The following is a 27,142-nucleotide window of genomic DNA, read 5'->3' on the forward strand; positions in this document are numbered from 1 at the left end:
AACCCACCCGCTGCACCAGATCCCTCGCCCTTCTCCTCCTGCCCTAGCCCAGCCTAGCTGCAGCTCCCTTAACCCCACAGGGGTATTTTGGGGGGCACCTGCCAGCCCGTGCCCCCCTGGGAGCCTGCAGGCTGCAGAAATGCCAGCAGTGTTTTTGGGGGTCTCCCTTGAAGTGGTGTCAGGCTGAGGAGGGGACGCTGCTGCCCAGCTCCCACCACCTTTTCTGTCCCCAGGGAGGATGAGCAGTCCCCAGGGGCACCCGGACGGGGTTTTGGCCGGGAGCGAGCAAAGTGTGGAGCACGTCGGTGAGGTGAGAGGGAGGGGAGGGTGACAGGTTGGGGAACCCCTTCCCTCCCCGGCCCCTCAGGCTCAGCCGGACCCCCAGCTGCTTGGTGCTGCTCTTTTTGGGATGCTGTCCAGCACCAGGGAGGGGTTTGCTCCGATAGCACCCTTGTGCCCCCCAGGTGCCAGGCACGGACAGGCAGGAGCTGGCTGTGCGCACCGGGGACACTGACAGGACCGAGGAAGGTGAGTGAGTCCCCATCCCACATCCCAGCTGGGTCCCCTTAGGGGAAAGCTTGAAGTAGCTGGGGACGAGCGTGGGAACAGTGTGGCCTGATTGGGGGTCATCTCCCTTGGTGGAGACATGGGGAAAGGGGGGACTGGCCTGGGGGGACCCGAAACCCTGCTGATGCTGGGGGAAGGATTGGGCTGGTCCCACACCACGGGCACCTGCTCCCTGCCAGGACAGGAGGGCAGAGGGAGGAGGAAAGGCCAAGCAAAAGCCTTCACGTGTGGTCTCTCCCGTGGCGTTACTGCCTCCCTGCAGATGCAGAAACCCCGGAGGAGCCGCTGCTGAGTTTCTCCAGTGAGCTCTCGGTGCTGGAGAGACTAGGCTTGCACAGGTAAGACCAGCGAGCACCTGCATCCCTCCGGGGGCTATGGCACAGGGGGGTGCCAGGGCACCGTGTTGTCCAGGGATTGGACTTTCCTCCTTTTCTACTGCACAAGAGCCGCTCTCCAGGCGAGGGGCACTTGGGTCCCCACTTCTGGTGGTGGCTGGCACCCCTGGGAGCAGACCAAGGGCATTTTCAGCATGCAGTCCCCATGATGCCTCCATCCCTGACAGCACTTCTCTTTCTGCAGGGTGGCTTTGACAGAGCAGGATGTGGAGGTGAGGGCTGCCAGGGGCCGCGGGTGGGCTGGGGAAGGGGGACAGAGGGACGGACGCTTTGCTGGCTCACAGTCCCGGGGCTGTGCCCTGCTCCTGGCTGCCCTCCAGGCACCGCAGTCCCCTGGCAGCCGCCTTACGAATCCCTTTCCCGGTGATGCTGTTGGCATTCGAAGGCAGCTGCATTGCCACGGCAAGATGAGCCCGTCCTCTGCGTGCCCGGCAATCCCACAAAGTGCTCTGCAGCTCACTGAGAGCGCCCTTAGCTGGGGAGGTGGTGGAAGCCACGCTAATAAAAATAATTTTCCTGCGAGTTGCGGGGCTGAGTCAGGCTCTGCTGTCAGCTGGGACCTGCAGCGAGGGCTGGCGTCTGCCCGGCGCTTGCTCTTGCCAGGAGGGCTTTGGATTTCCATGCATTATCAGCTGCCTGGGGGACATGTCACGGTCAGGCTGGCATCTCATGGGGACTGTCCCCAGCGTGCAGCAGCCTAACGGGTGCTGGGGCAAGACAAGTGCTAATTATCCTTAGCACTGCCCTGCTTGGTGGCATGCTAGGGGGGTCTGTCTGTGCCTTGGGGACAGCAGCACATGGCCCCAGTGGCTTCCCCTTCGCCCTGTGTCCCACCTCTCGCCCTCCCACCCCACAGGCAGCTTTTGCCCACCTCGCCCTGGCTTTTCGCTGCGATGTGTTCACCCTGCGGCAACGGCTGCAAGTGGAGAAACGAGCACGGGACGCGGCGGAGGAAAACATCCAGGAGGAGCTGGGGCAGTGCCGGGCTGCCCTGGAGGTAGGTGGGCACCAGGGCAGGGGACTGGCATCTGCTGGGGACATCCAGCCCCAGAGGGGTTTGGACAACTCAAAGTCCTGGCTCCGGCAGCTCCGTCCTCTCCCTCCACAGAGGCTGGGCCCATCCTGCGCCGACGTGGGCTGCAAGGAGACGCTGGAGCAGCTGCAGCACAGCCTGGCTGTGCTGGCGGCTGCTGTCGAGCGGGCAACCAGCGCCGCGGAGAAGCTGGGGGCCGTACATCAGGTCTATGCATAGCCTGGGACTCCCTGCCAGGGCCGGGAGGGCCGGAGGGTGCTGCGGCTGGGCTTGGGGACCCATCCCTGGGCTTGCTGGGGTTTGTCCCTCCTCCTCGTGGTGCTGGCATTGACCTCATGTTTGCACGTACCGGGCTGCAAGGGATCTGCCTGCCTTGGGAGCAGGAAGGGGGTGCATTTACACCCCCTGGGTGGAGGCACCGTAGGATGCACAGTGAGGGACTGGCAGGGACATGGATCCTTAGGGACCAGGAGATGGGGGGCCTGATCCCCCATCCTGCCCGGCCACAGGAGGCCCGGATGAGCCGAGCGGCGGAGGTGATGGTCCAGCACGTGGAGAACCTGAAGCGGCACCACATGCGGGAGCACGCGGAGCTGGAGGAGATGAAGCGCCTGATCCAGCAAAACTCCCGCAACCGGCAGCTGGCGGAGACCCAGGGTGAGGTGGGCTCTGCCGCCGGGGCCCGCGCGGGGTTTGCACGGAGCAACACTGCGGGATTTGGTCCCGAACCCCTCCGGGGGGGTCAGTGTGACCCCACACTGCAGATCCAGCGGGTTGCGTGAGCTGGGGACCGGGGGTGGGTGACAGCTGGGACCCGATGACAAATGCGAGGGGCCGCTGTAACAGCAGACGCAGCGTGGGAGCAGGTGCTGGTGGCCAGAGAGCCATCGTCCCACGGCCCAGCTGGGAATGCGGGGCAGGGGGGCACTGGGCACACAAAGGATGCTCTGTCCCTGGACACCAAACCCCATGCATGCCATCGCCGTGCATGCAAGCAAGGTCTGCCCGGCCGGGGCACCCCTGTGACTTGTGCCAAGCACAGAGCACGTGGCCAGGACAGCTTTCAACCGGAGGGAGGTTTGCAACCGTCTGTGCATCAGCCCTGTCTCAATTTTTGGGGGTGATGTAAGGCTGGTTCTCTTTGCTCCCAGATGACGCGGAGCCACGACTGAGGCCTCACCCCGTGATGCGAACTTTCCAGCAGGTAACTGGTCCCAGTTCAGTGGTCCCAGAGCCACCGCCTCCCCGTGCCCTGCCGCTCTCCCTTGCCCGGCGGTCCCCATGCACCCACTAGTCCCCAGGCAATGCCACTCCTGCCAGCTGCTTGCTGTGGGCAAGGTCTGCTAGAAATGCCGGGGATGAGGCAAAATGTAGGGGCGGCCTCGGAGGGCTGTGGGGAGACAGGGTGCCCAGGGTTGGGGAGACAGGGTGTCCGGGGCTGGGGAGACAGGGTGCCCGGGGTTGGGGAGACAGGGTGCCCGGGGTTGGGGGCTGCTTGTCCAGGAGGTCTCAGGCAGGTCCCTCTCCGTTGCAGGGTCATAGCGCGAGAGCCATAGGCTTGGCTGTTCTCTAGCACCAGCTCGAATTCGGCACTGATTCCCCTACAGCTCAAGAGGTAGGGGAGCGCTCGGGGAGGGGGTTAGGCAGCCCCACTGGCATGGCTTGAAGCGATAAGGACAGGCGCAAACCTCTTGGCTTTGACCTTCCCTCATCTCACCAGCTCTCCAGCTTCCCTCCCTTAGCGCCAGGGCCGGTGGGAGGCTGGCAGTGTCCCTTCTCCTCGGTGTCCCTTTCCTGCGCTGGGGAGGCGATGGGGAGGGAAGGGGATGGGGAGCACAGGGAGGCAGCCGGCACGGTGCTCACCCCCAGCCCCTCCATTGCAGGGGTCTGCCCGGCGCAGAGTCAGCATCGCCGTCATCCCCAAGCAGCTCTTGGTAAGGACACGCGCTGGGGGGACGGACAAGAGCTGTGCCCTGCTGTCAGACATGTGTCCCCAGGCTCGGTGCTACCGGGGACCTGGGTCCCCACTGATGCTCCCACCTTTGGTGCCCAGCCAGGTACCAGCCCGGACAGCCGAGCAGCCCTGGCCAGTGAGCTGGAGAGGGAGAGGGCCCAGCGCCGGCCCAGCATCCAGAGGTAACCACGCTGGGTGGTGGGGAGGCCACGGCACCGGCTGCTGCTGGCCCACAGAGCACGGCACAGCACCCTGTCCTCTCCCTCCCCAGGAGCGAGCTGGAGCCGCAGGGCCAGAGCAGCACCGTGACCGGGGAGCCAGTGGCCGAGGCAGATGGCAGAGGCTCAAGTGCAGGGGACGAGGAGCCGGAGCAGCTTGGGCTGACGTGAGCAGCACTCTGCGTGTGCCCAGCATCCCCCCTGTGGCTACTGGACTCTCTGTGGTCCCATGGTGGCCAGCACGTGGGAAATGGGCTGGAGGATTTTGTGATGGAAGGCTGGGATATTGCTTGGCTGCCCCAGCTCGACCCTGCTCTGCCTCAGTTTCCCCTGTGCATTGCAGGTCACCCGTGCCCTCCCTGGGCTTGTTGCATTTGGGTTTGCAAAAGGGCCAGTGAGGTTTGGGGCTGAGTTAAACACCCTCCTCATCCCCAGCTGGGGCAGAGGTGGGATTTGCTTTCCTGCCCTGGATGACCAGTGTCCCCGGTTGCCTTCTCCCCAGGTCCAAGGGGTCCCCGGCGGAGCTGTGGCGGCCATGGCTCTTCCTCCCGCAGCACTACTGGGTTTTCTTCTGGCTGCTTCTCCTGAGCATCGCCTTCCTCCTCCTCGTCCGTGTCCTGGAGCTGCAGCGGCTGCAGCCTGCGGCATCACCCAAGGCCTAGCCGGAGCGGAGAGGGGGAGGCAGCCGGGGGGCTCCTGCTCTCCGTCGCTGCTCCTTCCCCATGCCATAAAACACCAAAACCCTAGAATAATAAAATTGGAGGAAAAACGGGGGAATTGTAATGCTGGAGCAGGGGGGAATATCCTGTAGTAGGATCTAAGGTTTGGTTGGCACCTCCTTACAGGCGTGAAGGGCTCAGGGAGCTGTAGCAGCCCTCATCGATGCTATGAGTTTGCCTGTTCTCTCGGCACACCATGGGGTGCAGGGATGCCACCGTCCATCCTCTTGTGCTGGGGAACAGAGACCGGGCTGCCCACGGACGGCGGGTTTGCATTAGAGCCATGCCCCACTGTGCTGGCCAGGTGCCTTCCACCACGGCATATCTTCGGTCTGTGCTGCCTCAGGATCTGTAATTAAGATCTAATGCTCGTTTGCTGCTGCCCCGGGGGACAAAGCTGGGGCTGGAAGGAGTGGGTCAGTGTTCAGAGTTTCCCGTGGCACCACAAAGGGCTCACAAACAGAGGGAGCTGTTTTCGACCGCTCCGGCGCCTGGGAAAATCGCCTGGTTTGACGCAGACGCCCCGTTTCCGTGTCCGCCCCGGCCTCTCACAGCCCTGAAACACGGGTGGGCTCCGCTGTGCCTGCACCCAGCAGCTTTGCAGGGGGCTGGTGGGCTCGAAACGCCCCGGCCGAGCTGGAAGGGGGCTGTGGTGGGGGGGGTTCTGCACCAGGACCCCCAGGAAGAGGCCTGAGGGGGCCACGGGGAGGAGGGATGGAGGTGCTGGGCTGGCTGGCCCCACTCGCCGTGGCTGCCGGCAGTGCCACGGGTGACTCACGGGCAGCTGCCGACGTAACCCCTGCCCCATATGCCAGCTCACCCCGTGTCCCTGAGTCACCATCCCCAGCCTTGTGTCAGGTTGTCCCTGTGCGTCACTGGCCCGCGAGCCCCTTCACCGTGACACCCGCCCCGGAACGTGGCAAGCAGCCAGCAGCACCCCAAGGACACCGCCACCAGAAAAACCCCAAAAAGCACCCAGCCGGGAGCGATCTTCGGTGACTCCTTCCTCTGCCCCAAGGTACATTCACCCCACTGGGGACATTCCCACCCAGGGGACCCAGGTGGAAACATCATCCCAAAAGTTTCCACGAGGGCTGTGGTGGTTTGGGACACTGGTCGGGGTCCGGGGCTGGCACTGAGCGGGTCCCCCCCCGCGCCCGCAACTCCCTCCTGGCCTCTATTTCTGGCTGCGGGGGGAAGTACGGCACAGCGGCCAGAGCCGGGGCGGAAAGCGAAGCGGTTTGGTTTCATCATCGGAATCTTTTCGTTTGCTTTGCGAAAAGACTGGTTTCTCACCCTAAAATTCAAAATAACCCAGCCGGGGTTGCGCTGCGCATCCCCTCATCCCGCTGCTCCAAACCTCCCGGCGCGGCGTGGGGAGGGCAGGGCTGCCACTCGCGGGTGGGGGGGTGGGGGGTGGGGGGGAGGGGGGCGGTGTTTCAGCCTCCAGCACTGCAAAAACCCAATTGCAGCAACATTTGCAGCGGCACAAAGCCGGAGCACCCCGGCCCCCCCCACCCCAGCCCCAGCCCCGGCATGAGCTGGGCTGCTCCCAGCACCGCCTTCCAGCAGCCGGGACGCCTGGGTCCCCCGGCCGTGGGGGAGGGGAGGGGAGGGGAGGGGGGAGGAGGGGAGGGGAGGGGAGGGGAGGGCCGGGCCAGGCCAGCCGGCAGCTCCTTGCAGAGCCGGAGCCCGTTTCCTGCTCGTCCTCGCCCGGCTGCAAGCAGCCCTGAGCCCCTCCCCACCCCCCGGGCTATGCCTCAGTTTCCCCCTCCGAGAGGCTCTGGAGGTGAGTCGGGGGTGGGGATGGGCAGAGCATCCCTGGGGGGTGGGGGTTCAGGACTCTGCTGCCCCCCACCCCCGTGTCTCCCCGCTCGGATGCGGGCACGGAGGGAACAGCATCCCGCCGGCCGGTCCCCTCCGCCCGCGGAGAGCATCGCTCCGGGCCCGCCCTGCTGCGCAGGCTGGGGATCGGGGGGGGGTTTGTCAAACCGAGGGGTGATTTTGGGGTGCTGGGGGGCGGGCGGCGCTCAGCCCCGCCGTGCCCGTGTCCTGCGTGTCCCCGGGATGCCGAGCAGGGATGCTCGGTGGCGGGGTAGTGCTTTGTCTCCGGCTGCCCCCTCCCCAAAGCCTCTCCCGGGGGGGCAGCGGGGTCCCCCCGCCCCGTCCTCGCTGCTTTTTCCCTCCAGCCCCTGGGCTCTACTCCCCCCCGGGACAAAGGGAAAAGAGAGCAGCCCCCACTCCTCCTCCTCGACTCCATTCCCAGTACCACCAGTGCTCCCAGTGCCCAGTGGGATGGGGTGGGAAGGGAGAGCTTTGCTAAGCGCTTTTCCCCCATCCCGACCCCTCTGCCCGGTGCAGGGGGAGGGATGCTCCATGGGCCCCCGGGAGCGAGCCCCAGCTCGGGGTTCGGGGCTGTGCCCCATCCCAGGGCTGAGGCTGGGGGACACATTCCCCAGTCCCTGTGCCTGGGCTGGATAACAGCCTCAGTACATTTGGGTAACCGAACCCGGGGTTCACCACCATACCCCAAGACACATCTCCTGCCGACCTGGCGGGGACGACTGTGGCTGGGGGCGAAGGAGAAGCAGGAGGAGGAAAAGGATGCGGGATGCAAAACCTGGCCGTGAGCAGACTTCCTCTCACGCCAAAATTGGGCTGCAAGAGGCAGCTCCCTGCGTGGGACTGGTGCTAGGCAGGAGGGCAAAGCTGAGCAGCCAAAACAGGGGGGCAGTTTTGCTTCCCCCCCAAGTGTTGTCCCTGCTCAGGGCTCCCTGGGACATGGCCAGGTTGTGGCTTGTGAATCCCCTGCAAAGGGCAACGCCAAAATGCCCCGGAGAAGTGCTCACTTCTGCTGCCGGCGGCTGCAGGAGCTGAGGCTGGGTCCTGCATCTCCCAGGAGGGACTTTGGCACGTGCTTTCGGGGGGGAGGGTTTATGCACCCTGGAAAGGGAACCCCTTCCACCGCAACACCCCGTCCCTGCAGCTGCCAGCCTCTGCCCTCGCCACTGCTGGTGGCAGGTTTGTCCCCTGTCCTTAGCCCTTCTCCCCACAGCTCCACGCTGGGGGCTTGCTAAGGGGGGGCTCAGCCAGGGTATGCCCATGCACCCACATCCCCGGCTCAAACCAGAGGAGCCAACAGGGATTTTTCCCCTCCCTCCAAGGATTAAAACCCAGCCAAATTAGGGCAGGTTTCCATGAGGTCGGCCAAGGCGATCTCCCTGCCCGGTCCCACGCCTGGGATGTTTCTTCTGAGCACAATAACGCTGGGAAGAGCAGCGCCCGCTGCCTTCGCCCCTTCCTGGCACTGGCCCCGCTCAGCCAGCGGCCGAAAGCAGGATCTTTGGCCAAGCTGTTGGATGGCCACAAGAAACCCTCCATCCTGCCCGCCGGCCTTGGGACCATCCCTGAGGTTGCTGGAAAGACTTTCCCGGGGTCCAGCACAGCTCAGCAGCCTGGCCCAGGGGTCTCCAGGCTGGATCCCAAACCCAGAGCAGCCTGGTCCATGCTGGGAGCCAGTGCAGCGGCGAGGCGAGAGGTTCAGCTGGAAGGGGATCTGCTGCTGCTGGAAATCTTCCCGGCTTTCATTAGCTCCGTATGGAGCTGTGTCCTTTCCCACCCCATTTCCACGTGCCTGGAAGACACGTGAGCTCGCCAGCGGCCCAGCACCCCCGGGGCGGTTCCCCCCGCCATCTCTCAAGGGGCTGCTTCTCTCCGTGCAAGGGCAGGGGGGAGACCCTGACATGCAAAGCGGGATGGGGTGTCCCTGCTCCAGGGATGCTCCGCATGTGCCAGTCCCGGGTGATGTCCCCGTAGGCATGTCTGCAGCCACTCCAACCAGAGCCATCATCAGCTGAGTCAGGGCTGGCTGCAACCCCCCCCCACCTCGTCCCTCCAGTTTGCAGGAGCAGTTTCAAGGGAAGAAATGCAAAAGGCGTTCATGGGGAGAGCGGAGCCGGAGGCAGCCTGGCTCAGCACCGTGCCCTCCTTTGCTGGCACCGGCCTTTGTGGGCTGCAAGCTGTTTATTTGCATCAAACCTGCAGGAACTGAGTATCCGTGGGGGTTTCTGTCCTTGCTTGCAATTGTCGGGGCGGGGGGGGCGTTCAAGCATGCCAAAGGGGATGCGGTGTGCCAGCACGAGCATCGTTTCCGTAGGAAACTTGGTGTAACACAGGGCTTGTTGTTCTGCCTCCTCCGAGCCTCCCTGCCAAAGCGCTGGGGCTGGAAAGCTTTCCTGGGTGGCGTGCTCCCCCCTGGCATCATGTCCAGTGTGAATCGAGGCCTGGAGATGGTTTTTATTCAGAGCCAGGGGCTGGTGATGCTGAAGTAGGTGCTCCGAGCCCAGGGAGCTGCCTTTTCCCCATCGCCCTGGGTCTGCTGCGTGGTGGCCTCAGCAGGTGCCAGTGCAGTAACGCGAGCTCCCAGGGGAAAATCCATCGTGCCCAGGCAGCACGGGGCACTGGAGCCCAGCCAGCCAGCACGGCTGCCCAGGCAGCCTCCTGCGGGAGGAGGGCGGGTGGCTGGTGGGACAGCATGCCTGCACTCTCCAGTGAGGTTTGCGGCGCTGCCTCAGTTTCCCCAGGCTCCTCATTCTGTCCCGCTGGCAGGGCCAGAGGGCTGGCAGTGCTCAGGGGAAGAGCAGAAATCCATCCCCGGGTCTCACAGCCCTGCCAATTCGTGTCGTGTCCTCTGTCGCCACGCTGCCGCTTTGGGGACGGGTGGGTGCCAGCTCCTGCTCTGGCCCAGCTGGATGCTTTATCCTTGTGTCTGCCCAGGAAGGAAGAGGTTAAAATGCCAGGATTTCCTGGTTGTGGTGCTGGGGAGGGAAGGTGACCTGCAGAAGTGCTTTGCATCCCCTCCGTGGCTCCAGCTGGCCTTGCAAAGCACGTGAGGGTGTTGGGAAGCTGCTGGAGTGAGACCGAACATGAAACCCAGGTAGAATTTGGGCTTTCCAGCCCAAATTTAAACCCAGGCTTAAATGCCTCCTTTCCCCTGCCCCATCGAAGGCAGCTTGGCTCAGACTCAGTGTCCTTCCCCCTCTGGCATCCCGCTGTGGCATCTTCGAGGTGCCACCACATGCTTGCCAGTAACACCGAGCAGCAAGAGAGCAAAGAGAGATGGTTCAAAGGTAGGAGCGCTCCGGTTTCCCGAGCCTTTGCACCGGTTCCTCCTTGGCAGTGCCACGTCTCCACCAGCTGCTTCGCCGGGCTGCGGGAGGCTTTCCCAGCCCCGGGGCTTGGTGACAACGGCTGGAAAGGGCAAAGCTTTGTGCTTCATGCTCGGGCTGGCAAGACAGAGGGTGGCACGGGACGGTGCTGGGGGTACGGTGGCAGGAGTGGGAGGCAGATGCAAGGAGTGCTGGAGATGCCAGGGGCGGGGGGGGTTTGGGGTGCCCAGGGAGGAATGCACTGCACCCCTCCTCCCGCGGGTTCCCTGGCGTGATGGGGCCGTTCATACAGTGGTTTAGCTTTTTTTGGTTTCCCCACCGGTGCTTCCTCTGTGCTAATCTGCTTCCGCCCCACTCCGGGGGTGGCAGAGGCGGAGGTGGGGGGGAAAGTCACTCCACTCCAGTTGCAAAAGCCAGGCTGGTGGGATGGGTCCAATCCTGCTCCCTCCTGCCCCAAGGCTGGGTCTTGCTGGTTTTTGGGGCAGCTGCGGTTTGTCCCTGTGGCCGGGACCCCCCTCCCCATCCCTCCCCCAGCAAGGCCGAGGGTGAAGAGGAAGGAATCGGCATCTTTGCTCTGCTCTCGGCTGCTGCAGGTACACGCTGTACGGAAGAAGCCACTTGCTGCCACCGCAGCCCTCCCCATCTGCTCCCCTGACGTCACCACGGCAGGGTGACACTGTGGCTCGCTGGGTGCAGCACCCAGGGGAGGCTCCGCCAGCTGCTGCTGGAAAGGCCCCGATTTTGGTGCAACCATCACCCAACAACACCCCTGGCTGGGAAACCTCACGCCGAGACACCAGGTCTGGTATCAGATGGGTTTGAGGATGGGGGTCCAGGAGAGTGTGTGTGTGTCCCCCACACTTACCTCTGCCATCCCTCACCAGGCTGCTGGGTGAAGCAGGATGAGTGTGCCGGCCGACGAGCCGGGCAACCCAGCCCATGCCGTCTTCGAGAGGTTCCTGCGTGCCGGGGAGTGCCGGGAGGTGCTGGGCTGCTTCAGGGAGCTGTGCCAGCAGCTGGGGCTGCAGGGCAGTGGGCTGCAGCTCTACCATGGCCTCAAGGCTGCCCTCAACTACTGGAGTGCCAAGGCTCTGTGGAGCAAGCTGGATAAGAAAGCCGGGCACAAGGACTATGACCAGGGCACAGCCTGTGCCAGCACCAAGGTACCGGGGACATGGGGTGTGGCGTTTGGGTCCCTCCTTGCCCTGCATCCTTGTCCCCGGCGTGAGAGCATCCATTGGGGTACCCTGGCCCCCAGCCTTGGAGGATGCGGGATGTGCCGGGTGGGAGGTTGATGGGGTTTAATGGGACAGGTTGTTAATTAGTGCCCCTCCCTTCCCCATGGCGTGACGCCACCTCGGTGCCACCGTGCCAGCGGCGTCCTTCCTCCTCCCGGCTGCTCCTCACTGGGGACATCCCATGGCGGGCTGCAAAGGGGCAGAGGGACCTGCTGAGCCCTTTCTAGGAGACAGGAGCACGCTGGGGTAGGATATCCCCCTGGGGCTGGGGGACCCTATTTCTGTCCCCGTGTCCCAGAGCTGATGGCTTTTGTCCCCACTGCTGGTGCCCCATCGTCCGCCCAGCCCTGTGCAGAGGCTGGCAGGAGATCAAACCCGAGTCCCAGTTTTGAGCCTGTTGCTGGTGAAATCTCCCCATTCCCGGGCTGCAGCAGGCAGGAGATGTGCACACCTTATCTCACCGAGCGCTTTAATTGCTGCCATTGCCGCACGCGAAGGCAAGGTTCAGGCAGCCGAGGAGGCGGGGGCCACCCCACAGGGCCCCCCACTTTGCAGGGAGAAGCAGTGCTTGCAGCCCGGGGGAAAAGGGCCAGATCCTGACCCGGGGAAGGGGGGAGACGCTGCCTGCGGCGGTGCTGAGCTCCCTGGGGATTTACCCAAAGCCCTGCTCTTGGGGGGGGATGCCTGTCCCCTTCACGCCGCCCGTCCCCTTCGCAGTGCCTGGTGGTGGGGGCCGGCCCCTGCGGGCTGCGGGCGGCCATCGAGCTGGCACTGCTGGGCGCCCGCGTGGTGCTGCTGGAGAAGCGGGACTCCTTCTCCCGCAACAACGTCCTGCACCTCTGGCCCTTCACCATCCACGACCTGCGGGCGCTGGGCGCCAAGAAGTTTTATGGGCGCTTCTGCACCGGCACGCTGGACCACATCAGTGAGTTTAGGGGGGGGGGGGCACCAAGCTCTGCACCCCCAGGGTCCCCCCCACTGTGGGGAGCCCAGGGAATGGGGGGTGCAACCCTGGGTGCCCTCTCTCCCCTCCCAGGTATCCGGCAGCTCCAGCTGATCCTGCTGAAGGTGGCTCTGCTCCTGGGGGTGGAGGTGCACATCAACGTGCAGTTCAAGGGCCTTGTCCCCTCCACGGGCAAGGTGGGCAGACAGGGTAAGGTATCGCTGCGGGGCGGGTGGCATCCCTGGGGACAGGGACAGGGCTGCGGGTGGCCGCTCAGAGCTCCCCAGTCCCTCTGCTAGCCCGGGGCATGCCTTTTTCGGGGGGATGAGATGCAAGCCTCTCCCCTCCCTGGAGCAGGTCCCAGCTGAGACCCAGCACGCTCATGACCGTCCCTCTCCCCGCAGGCGGCTGGCGGGCTGTGCTGCAGCCCAGCTCCTCTCCTCTCAGCCACTACGAGTTCGACGTCCTCATCTCGGCCGGCGGTGGCAAATTTGTCCCTGAAGGTGACAGCAGCGGGTCCCTGCACCCCCGGGACCGGTATGGGGGCCGGGTGGGGGCTCACGCCTCTCCCATCCCGCAGGGTTCAAGCGGAAGGAGACGCGGGGGAAGCTGGCCATCGGCATCACCACCAACTTCATCAACCGCCACAGCCGGGCCGAGGTGGAGGTGGCTGAGATCAGCGGCGTGGCCCGAATCTACAACCAGAAGTTCTTCCAAAACCTTTACAACAAAACGGGTCAGTGGTCCTGGCCCCGGCATGGGGGGTGCTGGGGGTCCCTGTCCCCTCCTGGTGCAACTGGAGGCTCAGCCCCGGGATGTCCCCTGTGTGATGGGATGCATGTCCCCGCATGGTACCCCATTGCAGGGGACATTTGGTGGCTGAGCCCAGTGCGGGGGCTCCCTGTAGCCCTGGCTCTGCCCCGTGGCTCAGCTCAGCCCCTTTCCCATCACCAGGCATCGACCTGGAAAACATCGTCTACTACAAGGATGACACTCACTATTTCGTCATGACGGCCAAGAAGCAAAGCCTGCTCAAGAAGGGGGTCATCCTCCAGGTGAGGAGGGCAGGATCTGGCCCTAGGATCCCATAGCGATGGGCAGCTGAAAGCCTGGAGGATGGGATGCAAATCATGGGTGCTGGGTTGACCGTGCACCCCTGGGATGGTGGGGGATTTCAGCAGCCGATGCCTGTGCCGGGGGAAAAACTCCTTTTGGGGGGCTCACAGCCCCAAGCCCAGTGGCACGGCTTCACCCCGGACCTGGCTGCACCCAGGCGGGGGGCAAACACCACCTCCTGCATCCCGGCCAGCTTCACCCCATCCCCACAGGACAAAGCGGACATCGAGAGCCTCCTGGCCCCAGAGAACGTGAACCGGGACGCCCTCCTCAGCTATGCCAAAGAAGCTGCCAACTTCTCCACCAACTACCGCCTGCCCGAGCTGGAGTTTGCCCTTAACCACCGGGACCTGCCAGACGTCGACATGTTCGACTTCACCTGCATGACGCGCTCGGAGAACGCGGCGCTGGTGCGGGAGCACAACGGGGCCCGTCTGCTCATCGGGCTGGTGGGCGACTGCTTGGTGGAGGTGAGGGTCCCCCTTGCAGCACCATGTGCCTCAGTTTCCCCTCTCCCTGATTGCAATATATTCCCCCTCCCTAAGCGCTTCTTGCCCCGACTGCCCGGTGCACCCCATTCCCGGGGGCAGGCTCCCCAAGTGGGATGTAGTGGGATGCTTTGGTGGGGTTATCCCCTTCCCCGGCCCCACTGGAGATCTGGGGTGGGTTCAGGGTGGAGGAGCAGCCCAGCTCCTCCCCAGACGCAGCCATACCGGCCGGGGAGGAAACGGCCGCCCATCTTCTCCCTGCGCGTCCTGCCGCCGCTCCCCACTTTCATCCCCGGCCAAGCCCAGCAGCTCCCAGCCAGCCTCCTCCCAGCTGCCCCGACCGGCCGCGCGGCTCCAGCTCCATCCCTCTCTGCCTTTCCCTTTGCAGCCCTTCTGGCCACTGGGCACCGGCGTGGCCAGGGGCTTCCTCGCCGCCTTCGACGCGGCGTGGATGGTGCGGCGGTGGGCGGCCGGGACCCCCCCGCTGGAGGTGCTGGCCGAGAGGTGAGTGTCCTCGTCCCGCTGGGCTGGTTCCGGAGTGGGTGAGGATGGTGGCACTGAGCCCAGCCCTGTCCCTTGCACCCAGGGAGAGCATCTACCAGCACCTCTCACAGACCTCCCCGGACAACACCAACAAGAACATCAGCCAGTACAGCATCGACCCGGCCACGCGCTACCCCAACATCAACCTGCAGGCCATCAAAGCCAACCAGGTACCCAGCCCAGGTCCTGCCATGGGGCAGCCATCCAGCCCAGCCTCCCCGGCGATCAGGGTGACACCAATTTGCACGGTCCCCTGTCCCCAAAGGGTGTGAGGCTGAAGCTCTTGGTCCCCAGGGCACCTAATGCATTGCCCATTGCAGATGTGGGTGGTTCTGGGGAGGGACGGGGGGGTCTGGGTGTCCCCCTTGCCAGGGCCGGCTCCCTGCATGGTGCCGCTGGCTCTGTGCAGGTGGTGACCTGCCACCGGTGTGTCCCCATCGGCAGGTCCGGGACCTCTACCTCGTGGGCATGGTGGAGGTGGACCACAAAAGGAAGAGCGACAACCGGCTCAGCACCGGTATGAGTAACTGGTCCTGCCCTGGCTCCCCGGGCACCAGGACCCCCCATTCCTCCCAGTAGCCCATGCCAGAGTGGTTCCTGCCCTGATTTTCCTCCCCATCCTTCTTTTCTCAAGCCCTGGCCGGTGTCCAGCTGGCTGCCGCGCTCCTCCCAGCAGCGGCTGTGTTTCCATCCCAGTGGCACCGCTGGTTTCCATTCCCTCTGCCCATGGCCCCGCGGGGACACAGCCCCCCAGCTGCCTTTGGGGGGTGGGTTGTCCCCCTCCTTCTGGCCTGCACTGATGCTGAGCCGTGAAATATTGATGGATGCTTTATCAACCCATTTATTGAGCCTTGGGGGAGGTGGTTGCATGGGGGGGCCGTCTTGCGTCACTCCCATGGGACCCCTTCCCTGCTAAAGCACTGATGCTGGGTGGGGGGAGCAGGCTGCAGGGGGTGTCCCCTGCCTCTTTGGGATGGGGACATGTGTGCTGCCTCCCCAGCAGTCTCCGGAGATGCCTATGAAGAGCTGCTGAGCTGGTGCCAGGCCAGCACGGCCGGGTACCGTGGCGTGGCAGTGAGCAACTTCACCACCTCCTGGACCAGCGGCTTGGCCCTCTGTGCCCTCGTCCACCGCTTCCGCCCCGACCTGGTGTGAGTGCCTGGGACCCCTCCTGGGACCCCTCACCCTGCGGAGCCCACCCTAATGGCACCTGTGTCTCCCCACAGGGACTTTGACTCCGTGGACCCCCAGGATCCCATCCGGACCCACCAGATGATGCTGGACATGGCGGAGCAGGAGCTGGGCATCCAGCCCGTCCTCTCCAGCACCGAGATGGCCACCATGGCAGAGCCCGACCGCCTGGGGCTCATCACCTACCTCAGCCAGTTTTATGAAGCTTTCAAGACCTCTCCAGGTGTGAGATTTTGGGGGGGGGGGGGGGGGGGGGGGGGGGGTGGTGGTGGTGTTATCCCATCCTGAGCCCCACTGGGCCTGGCTGGGTGCCCCCCGCTTTGTAGGGTGGGTCCCACCAGCATGGCCGTGTCCCCTCTGTGCAGAGGCGAAGGAGGTCAGCAAGAAGCCACTGTCTCCCCATGGCACGCGAGGGGCCATCCTCTTCCTCAGCAAGCTGCAGAAGAGCCGGAACCTGACACACAAACGTGCCCAGGTGAGGGACCCCCCCACCCAGACCCTCGTGACACCCCAAAACCATGCCCCCCCTCCCCATCCTAGCCACCCCCTTTGCATTTGCAGGACAGTGCCCAGAAGGATGCTGAGGCCAAGAGGAGCCACAGGGATGCTGAGGTGGGTCTGCCCTGGGTGCCTCGAGGGGTGCTCTGCTGGGGTGCAGCCGACCCAGGGGGAGAGTGGGGGGCTGACCCTCCCCTCGGGTTGCTCGTAGCTGGACACAGGGCTGGACAGAGACACGCTGGACAGTGCCCGCGAGCCACCGCAAACCACCACGACGGACCCAGGGCAGGTCGGTCCTCGTGTCACCCTGGGGTGGGTGGTCCGGCTGTGGGCGAGTGGGTGCTTGGGGGGGACACCGGCGGCTGGTGGGGCCGAGCCAAGGGCTGGGACCTGGGCTGCGCAAGCGAACGCCCACAGGCTCCCGGCTCCTCCCTGCCTGTTTCCTGACCCAACTGGTTTTCCGGAGCCAAGACTTGCCGCTCCCTCGCTGGTGCCAGCAAACCCGTCCCGAGCACCCAGACCCACCTCTGCAAGAGGGGCAAAGCGCTCCCCCCACCCCCTTGAACCCCCTGAGCTGCCGGCAAAGCTCAGGGGCAGGGTGGGTGCCAGCACCCCGGTGCCACCCCAGCCTGTCCTCTCCCCCTGCAGCCACCAGCCCGCGGGGAGAGCAGCGACGCCTGCTACTTCTGCGGCCGCCGCGTCTACATCCTGGAGCGAGCCAGCGCCGAGGGACGCTTCTTCCACCGCGGCTGCTTCCAGTGCTGGCAGTGCGGGGCCACCCTGCGCCTGGGCGACTACGCCTTCAACGAGGAAGACGGTGAGGCGGGTTTTGGGGAGAGGGGATGCTCCGGGCAAGGCTTCTCCACCTTGCAGGTTGTCACACGGGTTTGCCCCCCCTCTCCCCTGCCCCAGGTCATTTTTACTGCTCGCTTCACTACCCCAACCTACCCGGCATGGATGTGCCCCGGGACGAGCCCCTGGCGCTGCCCGATGGGGTAAGTCACCATAAATCCCCATAGATGATGGAGGAAAGGTAGAAGGTGGAGGGGGATGCTTGGGCACGGCCCTGTGCTGCATCACCTCTCCGCCGCTGGCTCTGCCCTAGGATGCCGCTGCCACCTGCCCACCCTCAGATGCTGGGAGCCCCTGTGTGTCCCCCAAGGAGGGGGCACCCAGTCCCCTGCAGCCCCCACCAGCAGCCCCATGGCCAGAGGAAGAGCCCAGGGCAGCGGAGGATGCTGCGGATGCTGGTGACATGGAGGAGCAGAGGCTGCTGGCACAGCCGAGGGGGGATGCGAGGGAGGAGGAGGGTCCCGGAGCGGAGCCCCGAGGGGTGGCGGAGGAGGGTGAGGAGAGCGGGGGCAGGAGGAAGATTGTCCTCACGCCGCTGGAGAAGCTCAAGCTGTCCACACTGAACCTCACCAGTGAAACAGAGCCTGAGCCGCCGCCAAAGCCGGCTCGTCTGTGGCTCCAAGCAGCACCCGAGGTCCTCCCTGCCCTGTGGCGGGGACAAGACGCCTCGGAGGAGGAGGAGGAGAAAAGGGCTGTGGAGGAAGGTAGGTGGCTACAACCTGGAGTCTCTGGCCGAGCAGGGCTCTGGGTCCCTCCATGCCCCACGTCTTGCTCATGAGGCACCGGCCTGAAATGGCTCTTTTCTTGGGGCAGGTTTGGAGGAGAGTGACAGTGAGGAAGAGGAGGAGGAGGAGGAGCAAGGCACAGACCTTGGCATCATGGCAGAGTTGGTGAGTGCATTCCCCGAGCAGCGGTGGCCCCACCAGCCCAGCCAGTGGCTGGGGCTTTTGCTAGCATCTCCTCTCACAGAGCCATTGGGTCCGGCTCTGCCATGGCTGCCAGGGCAGGAGGTGCCCGGCACAGGGACTGACCCGCTGCCCGTGTCACCGTCCCTTCACAGTGCCTGGATCTGGGGGAAGAGGAGAAATACCCCACCTGGCAGCGCACGCTGACCCGCCGGGCCAGGGAAGCCCAGATGAAGCGGTTCTGCAAAGCTCAGGTAGCCCCACAGGGGAGAGCCGGGTCCCCAGCCCGGCGCCGTCCCCCGTCCCCTCCATCCTGCCGCTGGTGGCCACATGCCAGGAGGTGCCGGCCCATGGGCAAGCGCTGCCCTTCCTTCGCAGGCCATCCAGAGGCGGCTGGAGGAGATCGAGGTGACATTCCGGGAGCTGGAGCAGCAGGGTATCAAGCTGGAGAAGTTACTCCGGGATGAGGACGGTAAGGCCAGGGTGGACGGGGCACCGTGACCCCTGCGACCAAGGGGGTCTGCGCCCCACTCATGCCCCCCCTGCCCCGCAGGCACCCCGGCCGACAAGAAGACACAGTGGATGAACCAGCTGCTGTACTTGGTCCAGAAGAAGAACAGCCTGATGTCCGAGGAGTCGGACCTCATGATCGCGTAAGGCTTGGGGGGGGGATGCTCCCCAGTTGGCGTTGGGGCTCAGCTTACCCCAGCCCCCCTGAGCCCAGCACCCCCTTTCCCTCCCCACAGGGTGCAGGAGCTGAAGCTGGAGGAGCAGCAGTGGCAGCTTGACCAGAAGCTCCGGTGCTACATGAACAGGGAGGGTGAGTGCTGGCATGTGCTGGGGGGGTCCCTGTGCACAGCGGGGGGAGCGGGGCCGGGGCTGGGGCCCCCCTAGCCCTGCTCCAGCTCCCTGCTCCCACAGAATCCCTGAAGACGCCCGAGGATCGCGCGGCTGAGCAGGAGATCCTGGTGCAGCTGCTGGAGGTGGTGAACAAGCGCAACGTCCTCATCCACATCCAGGAGGAGAAGCGGCTCAGCGAGCTGCGGGCCTGATCCGCCTGGCCCCAGGACCCACCGGTTCCTCCCCGGGGGGGGGATGAGCGGTGTGTCCCCCCACCCTGGCCAAGCATCACCCTGAGCTGCCTCTGAAGGTGGTGATGCCTGAGCTGCCCGCAGGCGCAGGCAGCTGCCATGGCAAATCCAGGTCCCCGCTTGCCGAAGCCTGCTGCGGAGGGGCCGGACCCACTGGTAGATGCCCACGTGGTGAGACGCCGAGGAGCACACCGGCTTTGTGGTGCAGAGAGGGCATCCCCGCGCTTGGCTGGATTGCCTTTGCCTTGTGCTTGCTTGAAAACAAGATTTGCAGGGGGCTATGAAACACGGGGGCTGCGGCAGCTCTGCCTGGTGTTTGCCACAGGAGGAAGAAGCCCCACAGGGAAGCGGGATCTTGCCCAGCACAGGAGGTCCCACAGCCACCACTCCTTCGAGGGGACACTGCCCGGAGGCTTGGCTGGGGCATCGGAAGCGTTTTGTCCGGCAGAGCCCCTCGTGCTCGAGCTGCACCGCTGGCTGCCTCAGGACAGGCTCCCGGTGGGAGAGGTGGCTCATCGCTAGCCAGCCAGCCCCGCGCCCCGGCCACCGAAGGGCTTTGCTCCCGGCAGCGAGGATGTGACTGCAGCCACCACAGGCAGGTCACAGTGGAGATGCCAAATGTGGAGGGGCAGCGTCAGGAGTAGCCCCTGGAAGCCACCCTGGGACATCCTTCCCAGCTGAGAACATCCATCCTAACCCAGGACATCCATCCTAGCCTGGGACGCCCATCCTAGCCTGGGACACCCATCCTAACCCAGGACATCCATCCTAACCCAGGACATCCATCCCAGCCTGGGACATCTGGCTTTACGAGTGGGACCAGTGACAGACTGGGGTGATCCCACCACTCTGCATTGCTGCTTTTGGGTGCCACGTCCACACTGACCCCAGCCACTGCAGGAAATCCAGGTCAGAACCCCCCCCTGCGAGGCCCCAGGGCCAGGGAAGGGGCTTTTTGTCCAGCAGCTCCCCGAGGGGATTGTGCCCAGGGCTGGCACTGTGTGACACCGAGGACAAGGGACGCCGGCGTCTGTGTCCTCCTTGCCCCTTTGGGATTTCTCTTGCTTGGCAATGCTGAACTGGTGTTTGCACAGACCTCTCCAACCTTTCGGGGGTCCCCGGTTGTTGTGGGGTGTGCTTACAGCAGCCCCAGTCGTGTCGGGCACAGGGGTCCCGGGTGCGGGCTCCTCCGTTAGCGATGCCCCCCCACGTTCAGCCCTCATCCTGCCACTCCCTTCAGCGCCTCCCCAAACCCTCCCGTCCGCTTTCGTTTGCACCAGCCCTACTATCCTGCTGCAACCTCCCCCCTCCCTTCAAATAAAGCCTCCCCAACCCGGTGCCAAGGGCTAAAATACCACCTTTATTTTCTATCCGAGTCAAATCTGGTTGCTGGAGCAGTCACCAGCTTTCACCGGGAGCCCCCGAGGCCGCCCCAGGCAAAGGGAGGCTGAGCCTCTCGAGCCTCCCGGCCACGCCAGCAGGTCCCTCCAGGTAGAAAGGGTATATTAAAAAAATCAGCAATTAAAACCCGCCTCCGTCGTGGTTCCCACAGGGGCCAACGCGACAAATCTGCCCCAAAAATCTTAAATTTCACCCAGAGGGGTGGCTGTCGAACCTGCGCTACCGAGCCGGCCGCAGCGCTGCTCACCTAAAACCAGAAGTCAACTAGAAAAAGGGACCGAAAGGGGCCAGGATGGGGCCGGAGGGACATCGTGGGACACCTACGGCCCCGGCTCAGCCGTCGCTGGGACGCTCCTGCAGCGCCCGCAGCGCCATCCGCATCTGCTCCTCGGTGCCCTGCAGCATCTTCACCTCGATGGTGTGGAAGAGGTGGAGGCCGGTGGCGAGGAGGAGGACGCCGATGGCGAGGAAGGCCAGCAGGGAGAAGGAGAGCTTGGGGAAGGGCTGCCCGGCTGCCAGCCCCGCCAGCGCGCCCAGCGCGGCCGCTGCCTGCAGCAGCAGCAGCAGCAGGGCCAGCACGGCCATCCTGCCCGTGGAGTAGCGCTGCTGCTGCGCTGCCCGCAGCCCCACGCCCACCTCTGTCCGCGCCTCCGTCACCACGTCCACCAGTGCCGGCTCTGCGGGGGACAAGGGTGGCTCAGCAGGGTGGGATCCCCCCCTATACCCCTTTTTCTCCCCATCCCCACAGCTCTGCTCTCTCCATGCTCCCCTCCACAAGCAGCACCCCAAGGGATGCCCTGAGCAAGGGGAAACATCTCCAAAAACTCCATCCAATTCCATCAATCCCTCCACAAGTGTGTCCCCCGGCACACGGGGGACCCCAGCAGCACCCCCTGCACCTTACCAGGTGTGCCGAGGGTGGCACCCGCAGCCTGTCCCTGCCTCCGGATGTGCAGCGTTGCCATCACGGCTTCATGGTCTGAGAAGGGGATGTCCATACCCGGGGCTGTCCCCGTGGTGGTCTTCAGCTCTTCGCACTTCACCGTGAAGCTGGAGATGGCCTGGGTGAGAGGACAGGGGGGGTCACGCCGGTGACTCCCCCCCCATCACCCGCAGCCGGTGGCCAAGGGCCCCCCGTAACCTTGTAGAGGATGTAGTCGATGCGGATGCCCAGCGGGAAGGGGAGCAGCTCTGTCTTGAGGGTGAAGCAGTTGTTGGGGACGAGGGTGCAGCCGTCCTCACAGCCCTGAGAAAAAGCGCCTGGGTGGGTGGGGGGCTCTTGGTGTGCCCCAGCACCCCGCTCACCCCCTGCCGCTCACCTCAAAGCGTGTGGCCTCGGTGAAGGCGTCCCGCAGCCCCGTCCAGCCGCGCAGCAGCCGGATGCCCACGTCTTCAGGGTGCATGTTCAGGTCCCCTCCCAGCAGCACCACGTCAGCTGCCTTCGAGGTGTGTCTGTGGGGATGGGGACGGCTAACCCCCTTCCCCGTCCTGCCCCGTGCCGGACTGGGATTACTGGGACCCTCCCAGTGCTCCCCAGCCATACTCCTGGCTGGGACCGGTGCAGCTGGGAGCTCTCCGCAGTGCAAGCACCAGGGGCAGGGGTGACCACGCATGACTTGGGGACCCACAGCGGGGGGACCCTGTGGGACACCCCGCGGCTGCTCACCGGATGAACTGTGCCAGCTCCCAGGCCTGCACCAGGCGGTGAGGCAGGTAGGCGTCCTTCTCCCGGCAGTACTCGGCGTGCAGCTGGCGAGAGGAGGGGGCAAAGCGGCTGTGACCCCCATGCCGGCACCTGCCCTGCTCCTAGGCTCCCTGCAAACTCATCCAGCCCCTCTAGACGGTCCCTTTGGGGTCTGGCTGACCCCTCTGTCTTCATCTCGCTCCCCTTGGGGACAGCCTGGGATGCTCACCCCACTGCACAGCCAGGTTGTGGGTCCCTGCCTCCCCCCAGCCCCCCTCCAGAGCAATATTTCATTAAATCAGTGCATAGTCCCAGGAGAGATGGTGCAGAGGAGTGGCTAGAGCAAGGGGACAGCGTAGGAGGGGTATGGCCACTCGTCCCCCTCCTCCTCATCATCCCCCCATGCCGGATCCTTCCCCGGGGCGCTCACATGGGTGACGTAGACGTTGAAGACGATCCCGGAGATCTTAATGACGACGAGGCCGACGGACTTGCCGCAGAACCAGTCCCCGTGCTGGAGCTGCCGGAGGGGAAGGGGAGCAGGTCGGGGCCATTGAGGCTCCGTGGGGCCGGGCACCGCGGCGCTGCATGCCCCTCACCCTGCTCACCATGTAGGGGTACCCGTTCAGCGAGTACTGATAGAGGAGGGTGTCCAGGATGCGGAATCTGGAGAAGACGCAGAGGCCACTGCCGATCACCCCGCTGCGGGAGGGGAAAAGCACAGTGAGGAAGCGTGGTCCCCCCCCACCTCTGCCTCCCCCCAGCCCTGAGCCAAGGGGACTCCCCAGATGCCTGGGTCCCCGTGTGCTCCCGTGAGCAGTCCACTCTCCAGGCATGGGGTCTCCCAAGGTGACAGAGGTGACCTACAGCACCCGCACCAGTCTCTCCACGTGGCAAACACCGAGGACATAGCACAGCCTTGCCACCGCCCCGGAGGGGGGCTGGCCTGGCCCCTCTCACCTGCGGAAGTAATGGGAGAAGGGATAGCAGCCTCCCAGCTTCGCCTTCAGGTCACTGTAGTCCTGCTCGCTCCATACCTGGAGAACAGTGGGACAGGCTGAGAACAGGCACGCTCCTCTCACGGGCTGAGAACGGGTGCACTCGGCTCATGGGCTGAGAACGGACACACTCAGCTCACAGGCTGCCCTCACCTCCTGGAGAAGCACCAGGTCGAAGCCCTCCCGGTGCAGCGTGTCCCCGATGAGCTGGATGCGCTCCTGCCGCCGCTTGCTCAGGTAGCGGATGGCCCTGCCGGAGATGGGGTGGCGGTCACAGCTTGGGGGGGACGGGGTGATGGGGGCTGTCGGGGCACGCCGGGACCCGGTACGGGTATGGGCAGGATGCAGACTGGGGGAGATGGGAGGAGAGCGGGAAAGGGCCGTGCGGGGACATGGGGACAAGCGGGAGGTGCAGGGAGGCTGTTTGAGGACAGCTTTCCTGCCTGCAAAATTGAGGCAGCTGGTTGGGGTGCGAATGGGGGCCCTTTTCTGGGGGAGCAGGGACAGAGGGGACGGGAGGCACTGCTCAGCCGAGCACCTCATGACCCTTTGGGGCTGGGAGAGCAGTGCAACCCTGAAAAGAAGGGGACACGAAGGTGACACCAAGGTGGGACCCCTCACCCGGTGCGGGTGTCCCCATCCCCACCTGCACAGCCCGGTGCGGCCCCAGCGAACTCTGGACTCACCAGCAGTTGAGGTCGAAGATGCGGAGCTGCAGGGTGGGATCTCCCTCCATCGCTTGCTGGGGCTTCGCAGGGGCCGGAGGGCAACGCCAGGCAGAGTGGGGGGGTCCTGCGGGGAGCGGGTTGGGGTGACAGCCCCGGGGAGCCGGCACAGGGCATGGGGCAGGGCCGGGGAGCCAGGCTGCTGCGGCGCAGGGGCTAAGCCAAGGCAAAGGCTGGGAGGGAGGAGTGCTCGGGGTGCTCCAGCATGGCCCGCATTGTCCCCTCTGCTCCCATCCTCAAGGCCCATCCCGAACCCCAACTTGCCCCTAGACAGGGACCCATGTACCCAAACCACACGGGTGACCGCTCCATCCCGTGGATGGGGACACCGGTGGCCCAGGGATGGGGTACAGGGCTCAAACCCTTTGTCTGTCAGCAAGTCGTTTTTCCTGGATGGACTTTAAACCCCGGTTTCAAAGCGGCGCTGTGAGGTACGGGCATGGGACACCCCACCACCCACTCGGGAAGCCCACGGATACTTTTGAAGACCCCAGACCTGGGAGGACCCCGCAGCTCCCAGCACAGCCCCAGTGCTGTTTGCTGGGCGGCTCTGCCAGCCTCGCTTCTCCCACGCCTGACTCCCGGGGAGACCGTCCATTTTAAAACTGCAAAAGAGCAAACCCGGGGCGCCAGGATGCCGGGGACGGGCAGCCGGGTGCAGGCAGCGGAGTACAGGCAGCCGGGGGACGGGCAGCCGGGTGCAGGCAGCGGAGTACAGGCAGCCGGGGGACGGGCAGCCGGGTGCAGGCAGCGGAGTACAGGCAGCCGGGGGACGGGCAGCCGGGTGCAGGCAGCGGAGTACAGGCAGCCGGGGGACGGGCAGCCGGGTGGAAGCAGCGGAGTACGGGCAGCCGGGTACAGGCAGCCGGGTGCAAGCAGCGGAGTACGGGCAGCCGGGTACAGGCAGCCGGGCTCTGCCTGCCCCGGCGGGATTACCGAGCGGCTCATCCCGTCCCTGCGCCGTGCTAATACCGGCGTCTCCGACCGGGGCTGAGCCCCCCCCCTCCACGACCCGGGTCGCTCCCCCACCCACCCCCCCCGCCCCAGCTCCCCACGGGACCGGGCTGGCAGCGGGCAGCGCAGCGGGGCGCGGAGCCGGGACGGGAGCGCGGAGCAACAGGCGGAGGCGGGAGAGGGAGCGGAGCAACAGGCGGAGGTGGGGCGGGGAGGGGGGGGAGGGAAGCGCGGAGCGGGGCGCGGAGCGAGCGGCGGGGACCGCGGCGGGGCGCGGAGCGGGGCCGGGGCGCGGAGCGGAGCGGAGCGGGACCGGACCTGGGGCGGACCGGGAGCGGTGCGAAGCCGCGGGACTACGCGTCCCGGCAGGCAGCGCTGCGGAGCGGAAAGGGAAGGGGAAGGAAGGGGAAGGGAAGGGGAAGGGAAGGGGCCGGAGCGGGGCGGGCCGGCCCCGGGAGGCGGTGCGCGGCGGGGGCGGGGGCGGGCGGTGGGGCGGGGGGGGGGGGGGGGGGGGGGTGAATGGGGACGGGGATGGGGTGCGATGGGGAAAGGCGTGGGGTGCGATAGGGGAGGGGATGGGTGTAATGGGGTGCGTTGGCAGGCGGGGGGGGACGGACTGGGGGGGGTGCACGGGGGGGGATACCAGGGGTAAGGGCGGCTTCTCACAGCTCTTCCCCTGGGGATGCCCCTACACCCCCCCTACCCCCATCCACCCCCACCCCCGTCCACTCTGCACCTTCCCAAAGCAGCCCCGGCAGCTCTGCCTATACAGGCCCTCTCCCTCCATCTTCTCAGAGGCCTGTGGGATCTTCCCTGACATCCCACTCCTCACGGGACATCCTCTCCCGTTAGTTCCTGAGTCCCAAGTCACCTTAGGAGCATCCCCCAGGCCCCCTGGGCATTGCCCCCTCTCTGCTCCTACTGCTTCACCTGTCCTGGAGGGAGCAGGTCCTGTCCAGGGGCCTGGGTTGGGAAAGGCGGCAGCTACCCAATATTGGAGCCAGCTCTCCTCCTCCAAGGCCTCCTCCTTCACAGCCCAGCATGGCATACACATCCCACAGCCTGTTCCCGGTGTCCTCAGCAAGGGCTGGTACCCACGGCATAGCAGTGAGCCTGACTGTGCTGTCGGGGACTCTTTTTTGGATCCTGCACGTGTATTTTGTTGCCTTTCCCAGCCTGTGGCCCAGGCTGGATTAGCTCCACAGGGAGCCTGGGTAGAAGCAAGTCTCTCGGATGCCTTAATGCCATGCAGGACCCCCCACCCATGGCGCAGAGCAGGGAAGGGGGTGGCAGCAGGAGGAGCGGGGCTGCGGGTCCCCCCACCTCCTTCGGGGACATCATCCCAAGTCTGGAGGGACAGCAGCAGGACAGTGGTTTGCTGGGCTGGAGCATGTTTAGCAGTGGTAGGAGGATTTGTGTATCGGTGATAAAGCAACTGAGCCTAGAGGTGTTTGGGATGTGCAAAGCCATCAGCCCTAATGGCATCGGGGTTCGGCCGGGGTGCCAGGCTCTGCCCTCGAGGTGATGGGAATAGGCACCTAAATACCATGGTTTGGCTTGCCTAAAAGGGAAAAGCAGTTGGTGTTAAAACATGTCATCGGGGTCCCCTGGTTCTGGGACGGGGTGGGGTGTATTGAATAGCCAAGGCACTGCGAGCAAGGCTTTGATGGGTATTTCTTACTGGTAGGACAGACTCAGCCCTCTGGCACCTGATGCTGGCATGGGCAAGGATGCGACCCCCTAAAATATGTGTCCCTGAACCCAGTGATGCTGCAGGGAAGTGCAGGGAAGCATTTGCTGTGGGGTAGGCTAACCCAGCAGTCACCTTTCCCAAGCAAAACCCATCACTGGTGATGTAAACCACAGCAAAATACTGCTGGACATGGCATCCGAATGCCCAGAGCTGGGGTCCCGGGAGAACTGTTATGCAGCCAAGGGGTTTCATGGGCTGTAGCAGCCCTTGTAGTCCTGGCTGTCAAAGAAAACCACAAGAAATAAAAAAATATGAACTTCAGAACCGCTTGAGCCAACCCATGAACAAATAATTTTAATGTTTTTTTCAGCAGACCGTAGTTTTCTCGGAGCTCCACAGTCTCCTCTCTTTGAAGTTGGACAGATACAGTAAACACAACAAATATATGATACAACCCATCACAGCTGGATTAAAAAAAAAAATACACAAAAAATATAATACATAAAAAAATGGGTTTTTAACATTGTGGACTGACACAGCTCTAAAAATGGTGATTGTAACCCTGGTAAGCTTTACAAAGTCTTTTAAAAAAATAAAACAGTACTTCATGTGAAATTCATAAATACACTGGAGGAGAACGGAGGGGCTGGGGGGGCATTGAGAAAGTGTCTCTGGGATCGTGGCTAAACCCCGGCCGGGGCCGTTGCGGGCACCAGGCAGCGTGTGCGTGGGGTGCGGGTGGGCGCCCCGGGGCTCGGTGCAGGCGGG

At 64.7% G+C, this 27,142-nt stretch overlaps 2 protein-coding genes across 2 annotated transcripts; one reads left to right on the forward strand and one right to left on the reverse strand.

Moving 5' to 3' along the window:
• Positions 1-10,771: 10,771 nt before the first annotated feature.
• On the forward strand, positions 10,772-20,289 carry MICAL1 (microtubule associated monooxygenase, calponin and LIM domain containing 1). The gene is made up of 25 exons (XM_050911406.1): positions 10,772-10,854; positions 10,939-11,217; positions 12,010-12,217; positions 12,329-12,445; positions 12,640-12,738; positions 12,816-12,971; positions 13,190-13,290; positions 13,564-13,821; positions 14,228-14,343; positions 14,426-14,552; positions 14,827-14,899; positions 15,383-15,533; positions 15,609-15,796; positions 15,939-16,048; positions 16,135-16,185; positions 16,283-16,360; positions 16,720-16,888; positions 16,984-17,066; positions 17,177-17,627; positions 17,737-17,813; positions 17,984-18,082; positions 18,207-18,300; positions 18,382-18,481; positions 18,575-18,648; positions 18,750-20,289. Exons 2-25 carry the CDS (start codon positions 10,957-10,959, stop codon positions 18,878-18,880), a joined length of 3,372 nt encoding a protein of 1,123 aa, XP_050767363.1. The 5' UTR covers positions 10,772-10,854; positions 10,939-10,956; the 3' UTR covers positions 18,881-20,289.
• On the reverse strand, positions 20,259-23,917 carry SMPD2 (sphingomyelin phosphodiesterase 2). Its single transcript, XM_050911407.1, has 10 exons — positions 23,689-23,917; positions 23,156-23,252; positions 22,965-23,041; positions 22,613-22,706; positions 22,435-22,524; positions 21,987-22,069; positions 21,640-21,772; positions 21,462-21,566; positions 21,225-21,381; positions 20,259-20,997 (listed from the first exon to the last, which is right to left on the reverse strand). Exons 1-10 carry the CDS (start codon positions 23,736-23,738, stop codon positions 20,654-20,656), a joined length of 1,230 nt encoding a protein of 409 aa, XP_050767364.1. The 5' UTR covers positions 23,739-23,917; the 3' UTR covers positions 20,259-20,653.
• Between the last annotated feature and the right edge of the window lie 3,225 nt (positions 23,918-27,142).

This window comes from Gymnogyps californianus, chromosome 27 (assembly GCF_018139145.2).
Source record: "Gymnogyps californianus isolate 813 chromosome 27, ASM1813914v2, whole genome shotgun sequence".
Lineage (NCBI taxonomy): Eukaryota > Metazoa > Chordata > Aves > Accipitriformes > Cathartidae > Gymnogyps > Gymnogyps californianus.

What these genes read in the sequence shown, in the direction of transcription:
- SMPD2 (XM_050911407.1), bottom strand. Translation starts at nt 23,738, where the DNA reads ATGGAGGGAGATCCCACCCTGCAGCTCCGCATCTTCGACCTCAACTGC. An exon ending in TCAACGTCTACGTCACCCAT is followed by an intron (nt 22,070 to 22,434) that starts GTGAGCGCCCCG and finishes TCCTCTCGCCAG; the next exon opens with CTGCACGCCGAGTACTGCCG. An exon ending in CCGAGGCCACACGCTTTGAG is followed by an intron (nt 21,567 to 21,639) that starts GTGAGCGGCAGG and finishes GCTTTTTCTCAG; the next exon opens with GGCTGTGAGGACGGCTGCAC.
- MICAL1 (XM_050911406.1), top strand. Translation starts at nt 10,957, where the DNA reads ATGAGTGTGCCGGCCGACGAGCCGGGCAACCCAGCCCATGCCGTCTTC. An exon ending in GGAGCCACAGGGATGCTGAG is followed by an intron (nt 16,186 to 16,282) that starts GTGGGTCTGCCC and finishes GGTTGCTCGTAG; the next exon opens with CTGGACACAGGGCTGGACAG. An exon ending in GTGCTACATGAACAGGGAGG is followed by an intron (nt 18,649 to 18,749) that starts GTGAGTGCTGGC and finishes CTGCTCCCACAG; the next exon opens with AATCCCTGAAGACGCCCGAG.